At 56.8% G+C, this 6,849-nt stretch overlaps 1 protein-coding gene across 1 annotated transcript in view; it reads right to left on the bottom strand.

Annotated features, from left to right (window-relative positions):
- MOB1A (MOB kinase activator 1A) overlaps positions 1-6,847 on the bottom strand; it is a 14,236-nt gene extending 7,389 nt beyond the window's left edge. The window contains exons 1-3 of the mRNA XM_019545893.1: positions 6,834-6,847; positions 3,438-3,604; positions 2,246-2,339 (exon numbers count right to left, since the gene is read on the bottom strand). Of these exons, the coding sequence (XP_019401438.1) occupies positions 2,246-2,339; positions 3,438-3,604; positions 6,834-6,847 (275 nt within the window). The remainder of the gene's footprint in view (positions 1-2,245; positions 2,340-3,437; positions 3,605-6,833) is intronic.
- Positions 6,848-6,849: the final 2 nt, after the last annotated feature.

Here is a 6,849-nt window from a genome sequence, read left to right as displayed (position 1 = left end):
TGGACTCGATGATCTCCTGAGGTCCCTTCCAGCCCTAATGTCTATGAAATCTATGAAACAAGATGCAGAAGGGACTCAAGGGACCTCCTGACTAGGGCACCACAAAGCAGGGGGCCTCAGCTGTTCCCCCTTTGGATGATAACACAGGACACTTGGCCGGGAATCCCACAGGGCACGTGCCTGCACAGATCGCACGGCTTCTGTGCAACTCCCCCGCTTTGCCCGCTCTGTAACACCGCTTGCGGGACAAAGAGGTACCTCCTGCATTGCTTGTGAACTGTGTGCCCTCAGGGACCCTTTCCACACCCACTTTCAGGTCCCACGCCTGGCATAATTTCAAGGCAGGAAGCTCCCGGCCCTGCCCAGAACCACTTTGCCCACCCCCTCATGCTTCGCACCTATGCCCCTGGCCTTCGCCCCCTGGTGCCTGTTGCCAGCTACAGGCCAGACTTCTTGTCTGGCCCTGGAGACAGGCTCTGGTCATGGGCATTCCCTTTACAGATGTCCGGCACGAGACACTCACGTCTGCACCCGATACCTACATGCCTCAGGAACCTTCCCCCAGTCAGCCCCGAAAACTAGCATCTATTGCGCTGCTCTAGCAAGCACAGGTGGTGGGCATCACTAACATTGTGGCACACCACCCTCACACTTTCACTGGTTTCTTCTGCACCTTCTCCAGCAGAAGCCTCTGCTGCACAGCCACAGCTGCACTAGCTCACTCTGCTGACATGTCTCACGCCGTCTCCTCATTGTCTAGGGTGACAGAGTGCACAGAGAACTCCCTGCTACCCTGATAGCCCAGGCACCGAGCTGCTCCACCCACCCACATGGCTCTCTTCAGGCTGAGAATCACGGATGAGGGTCCTGCTTACGGCTTCTAGGCCCCTGCATTAGCACCCCTGTAGACACGAAGCCCAGAAAGCGGGCCAGGCTCAACCCCACCGCACAACCCTGTACCGCTCACCCACACGATGACTGACTTGCTGTGTGATGCAGCCCTGCTGCTTCTGCCGGAAGCTTTGACAGGAAATCACCCCAAACATAGAAACAGGAAATTGCAGGCCTCCGAGTCTCACACTGAGGCCGTTCCTGAGTAGACAAGACACATGCTACCCCTCTGAGGGAGGCTTTCACCCTTATCTCACTTGATGTTATTCCCCTGTCAGGCACCTTGGACTGCCTGCTCTCCGCTGACGCTTCCCTCTGCCGCCTATACTGCACAAAGCCATCTCCCTTGCTAGTGCTCTGGCAGACAGCATGCCCTGCCACGCAGCAGCCCAAACTTCTCTCCTCCTGCCCTGGTGCCTACACTTTCAGTGCCTGGGCTGCCATCTTCACCAGCAGTGTACCAGCCACACATCCAAGGCATCCTTCCGACTGTCACCTCAAACCCTCCCTGCCTGACCCATGCCTTCTTCCCACCAAACGCACCTGCCTGCCTTGGGAAACCTAAGCCCCTGTCAAGACACACTGGCTGCAACCAGGATTTTGTGCCACACCTCTTTCAGTTTCACCTGGCAGGTCACGGATACACGCATCTTCTGGGATGATGCAACTGCACCCATGAGTCTGCCCCAGCCTCATGATAGTGTGTTGCCTCCTCCTGGGGCATGTGCTCTTGCATGTCCTAAGCAGCCTCATGCACGAGTCGTTCTAGAGGGCCAGGCACCCCACCTCCAGCCCGCTCATCCATACCTATCACTCTTGGCTGTTTTCACACCCCAGACTCCAGGACCCTGCTGCTCTTGGCCCTGGACCAGAAAGGCCCTTCCCCAACTCCTGCATTTGGCCTATCACCCTGCACCACAGGCTATAGACAGACCCTTTTTCTGCCCCGAGTGCTCACTGCTATTCCCGTGCAAAGCCTCTGGCCACTGCTACTCCCCACAGCCCTTCTGCCCAAGTCGCACTTACTGCAGAGCATCAACTCATGGACAGCCCATTTGCCCTGTTCTGTGAGTAGGAAGCACCCAGAGGACTGCATGCTCTCCAGCTCGCTCACAGGACTCTCCCACCTCCTGCTACTCTCCCACATACTCAGCATCACGTCATCCAGAATCCAGCTTGCCTGATGTCACACTGCCCCCCAGCATTAAACAGCTCCTTGTTGTCCACCTCTATACTGCCTGGCGTGTGCACCCTGCAAGAAGCATACTCCCGCGGGACACCGCAGCACAGCCTCCCAGACACGTGCCCTCCCCCCCAGCAAACCGTGCCCAGTTACCCACAGCATAATTCCTACCTCGGCCCAGCAGACATCACGAGACAGCTCGCCTCTGTGCAGAACTCAGTGATGGTCCCGTACAACATGTTGATCTGGTTGAAGAAATCCACAGCTGCAAAGCCAACAGACCCACTGTGAGAGGTCCGTGTGACTTTGGCAGACAATCAGTCGTGCTGTCCCTTCTGGTGGGGGAGCTCCCAATTAGGGAGCAACCAATCAGCACTACTGCAGTTTTGGCTTTCTGGGGACAACCCAGGCAGGCTCCACCTTGGAGGAAAGGCTCTCCTGCTCCTGCATCAACTCTCGCTCCATTCCCATACCTGACAGACACCCCTGCAGGAGGCCTCCATAGATTATCCCCTGGCCCACAGGCTCCACTTGCATCACAGAGCACCTCTGGCACTTTGGCAGATTTCCTATATTCTCCTACAGGCACCAAACAGCCTTGTCTTTGGCTTGGCACCGCTGGGGCAAGGCTACTTCAAGGTAGCCTGCCACATAACACCCTAAGACCAGGCACCATGTCGCACATTGATATATGCTTCACCCTTAGCACCAGCCCTTCCCAGTCTCAGACACAGGCTGTTTGTTCTGACCTCACATCAGCCTCTCCAGAGTCCCTATTTCTTGAACGTGTATACAGCGACACCTTGGCCTCACTCAGTCAGCTACTGTCACTTCACCATGCCTTGCGCCTCCCACTGAGATGCAGGTGACCGGAAACTTTGGCTCCTTGCTCACATTCTGGCCAGCCTGAGCCAAGTACCACCTGCCTGCTCCTCTGAGATAGTCCGCACAGAACTACCTGTACAAGGAGCAGGGCCGGCCTGGCAGGCATTCTTTCCTAGACTTCACCAGCCCAGGCTTCCTCACACCCAAAAAGGCAGCATCCTTTCTCATGACAGCAACTGGGGCTGTTTCTTGCACTCTTCTCCAGATCTGCAGGCCTTCCAAATCAGCCACAACATGGCCAACTTCCTCTTCCTGACCCTGCTGGCTGCCTGATGTGCGCCCAGGATGAATGGAAAGAGTTTGTTCGCAGGGCTGCCAGTCAGGTTGACCAGCTGCTGCCTTGCTCAGGCTGTTCTCGCCTCGTTCTGTCCCACCCAGCCACTTCCCAGGTGGTTGCCAGCAATGTCCCCAACTCAAGCACATGTGCCCGTTTCCACCCCCCAAGCGCCCAGGCAAGCTCGTTCCACCTTGTACTTACTATTGACGGCGATCCATTCATTCAGGTCCTCTCCCTCAGGTAACATCACGGCTTGTCTAAGGTTCCCGCTTCCCAAGGTCGCCTCGGCATGTTTCAGGAGCTCGTACTGATGGGAGCCTTCGGGAATGTTCTTCTTGGGTTTGAAGGTTTTTGATGACCGGCTGCCGCTAAGGAAAGAAAGCCAAAGATCTATTTTGGCTGTCCTGTATGATCCCTTTTCCACAGCACTGCCTCTGCCCCTACCCCTGGGCTTCCCTCCAGTTACTTTCTCTTCTTGCTACACAGTTATCTGTTTGCCCCATATGCTGGCCTGAGTTTTCCAGACACCTGCCATGCAGCCGACCTCCTCCCCTGCCTTGACAACCCCCCCCGATACTGTGCACAACATCTGGCACAGGAGCGACTATGTCATTTTCCAGATGCTCTGGACACGAGAGCCAACCTTTGGGCTCACCGCGGCACCAGTTAGCATAGCGCCCTCCCCGAGAGCCGCTCCGCTCCGCTTCCCCTGCCTGACATGCCACTTGCCTTTTCTGGCTCCTGGCACTATGCTGCTTCCTGTCCCGTTTGCTGCTGGTCTGTCTGCCCTCTGTCTCCTGCTGTGCTCCCCACTCCCTCCCTGATTGTCTACATGCCCCACCCAAGCCAGTTTCGGCCTGTGCCAAATGTCGGCCACCCTTGCTCCATCCTGCATAAACAAAACATCCACTGCCATGTAGCCGTTGGTGCGTCTGGCCATGCTTATGCTTTCAGTGGGCTCCAGAATGTGTCGAATTGGGTGCCCGGAACCACTCCCCTTTCACAAGCCTGGACCGCTGGTTTCCACCTGCTGCAGCCAGAGGATGCTGAGTCCCAGCTTTCCGCCACCACTGGGTCTCTCCTTCTCCAGCACAGGTGCCACACGACCTGCTCCCCGGTACCGGCCATTTGCCATGTGCTGATGCAAAGCCAACCATGGGCCCAGGCTCCCTGCACATCCCCAGTGCCCGACAGACCCAGAAATGCACTTTCCACAACAGAGAGAACTGCTACATCCAGGTACTTAGAGGAGAGCCCTTCCCTCACACCCTGCTCCCAGTCGTCTTTGAACACCTACACTCCACCTTGGCAGCAGGAGGCCAGGGATGGCAGGACAGAGACAGCACCAAGGACAACAAATGCCACTGCTACAGATCAAGAGAAACCCACCAAGACACCACCTGGGACCCACCCTCTCCAGCCTGTAGGGTATTTACTTCCCCAAATACTACCCTAAGGTTTCAGCCTGCAGCAGCCTGGGACACCACTTGCTACGGCTACGGCCCCAGGTCCCGCCCCGCCACCTCCTCTCTCCAGGGCGGACTTTCACCTCTCTCCTTCAGCTTCTTTTGGGAAGTGGTCTCCCTGCGGTCACCAGGATGACAGGATCCCCTACCCCAGGCAGCAGCTGAGTCAGGGCCCCACGTCTTCCCTTCCATGTCTCAGCTACGCAATGAAAGATCCCTCCAGTCTCTGGAGGGCAATGAAGCCATGCTCCCAATAGCAATACAGACAACCTGACAACAATTTGCACTGCTTCTTTGCTAGGACCACAGGCACTTAGTGCACATGCTTTGCAACCGCTGACACAAGACTGCTAGCATGTGCACACACATGCAGCATTCTTGCCTCATGCCTGCATCATATTAGTTGCCTGCTTCAGGCCAGGGCTACATGACCACAGATCCCACTGTCTGCAACTTTCACACCTACATATAGCACCCTCCATCTGCCAGATAGTGTGCACCTCCATCCCTAACACCCCCATGCACCAAACCCAGAAGCCCACACCGACTCAGAAGCCTCAGTCTCAACCCTGCCTGCTGCACGCCGCTGCCCCCTGCAAGAGTTTCCCTTCCCTCCCCTGACACCCCCTCACAAATAAGGGGTTGCCCTCTCCTGCGATACTCAGCAGCTCAGCCCCTGGCCCAGAGAGGGCCCCCAACCCCCACCCCGCTGCCTCAGCTCACGGCTTCCGCTGGCCTCCCATGAGGAACCCCTTACACTTCCTCCCTGGCTTGCACACTTCCCTTTGCCTCCCCGTACTCCCAGCCGCTGCCTCACAGGGGCCCTGCTACTCTCCACAATCTCTTCCGCCCAGATCACACCCGGATCCCACAGATCCTTTATACCACGGGGCACTGACACCCTGACCCGGGCCACCCCAACCCCACCACCACCTACCTGTTGCTGGGGGGCCAGGCCTTCTTCCTACCGTCTTCCCCCCACAACCTACCCAGCACCTGAGGGCCACCTGCCCCTTTGCAGTGTGCATCACTGTCAGCCCCATGTCTCCTGACATGGAGGGTCTCCAGGACCCTGCTGCTGCTATCACAAACCCCATGGAAACACTGACTCCTAGAGAGGGGGGCTAGAAGCTGCGAAGTCGCCACCTCCCACCTTCTGCTTGAGCCAGGATCAGCCTCTTCGCGAACTGTCCCAGACGCGGCCACTCTCCCACTTCTGCACAGCACTACGCAGCGCGCCAACTCTCATGAGTTCTGGCATGATTCTTAAAGTCTATTCTTTGAGAATGGGAACACTTCAGATCTTTCTTTTATACAGGTTTCCCTCGTTTTATGTTGGTTGTGTACGTATGTGTGAATTCACTCTTATGCGATGACCCGTTTCAGACCAAAAATTCGTTATATGCTCTTATGTGACTGGTGTGGGGGAAGCCCACAGTTAGCTGCTTTGCGCGGTGCATTGTGGGAGTGACGCATCAAAATATGGTCTTGCGTGTGGATCTGTGCTCCTCACTCCTTGTCTGCAACACGAGTTTCTGTGGTTGCCATCCCCATGATGGTAACATTCACCACCACGTTGTGCTCGTGTGTACTGTCTGCCGTGGGCGAGTACCAAAACTGCCCTGTGAAATGGTAGAAATGGGTCTGGGGGCCAGCACAGGCGAGGGCCGGGAATGTCTCCCTATCCCTACTTGTTGTCTTGTAAAGTGGGTGCCTTTTATGTGAATTCAAGTTATGCGCCATTTTCCAGGAACGCACTTGTATTTATATTTTTATATACGTATATACACATGCGCACATATAAAAGGAAAGGGGACGTTTTTCACATTCCCAAAGTGCGGGCTCTAAGAACCACAGCATGAATCGTGAGAGTTGGCAGCACGAGGCTTCGCGCGGCCCTGCCACAGGCCAGGCAGATCCGGGGGCGGCATCGCCACTATCCCGGCTCGGCAGGGCCCTCACCTGCCGCTCCGAGCAGCACCAGCCCCACTAGCCCAGCACCGCGCCCGGCCTCCCTGGGGTCGACCCAGCCTCCTCATACCGCCAGATGTCACGGCCCACCGCGCGCGTGACGCCACAGCTCCCCCCCAGCTGCCCGTCCCCCGCCAAGGGCCGCCCTCGCCCCACTCACAAGAGGAAGCTCATTC

This window comes from Crocodylus porosus, unplaced genomic scaffold, assembly GCF_001723895.1.
Source record: "Crocodylus porosus isolate Cpor-Errol unplaced genomic scaffold, CroPor_comp1, whole genome shotgun sequence".
NCBI classification, from domain to species: domain Eukaryota; kingdom Metazoa; phylum Chordata; order Crocodylia; family Crocodylidae; genus Crocodylus; species Crocodylus porosus.
The sequence above is the reverse complement of the archived record's forward strand: the minus strand, read 5'-3'. Positions and strand labels throughout refer to the sequence as shown.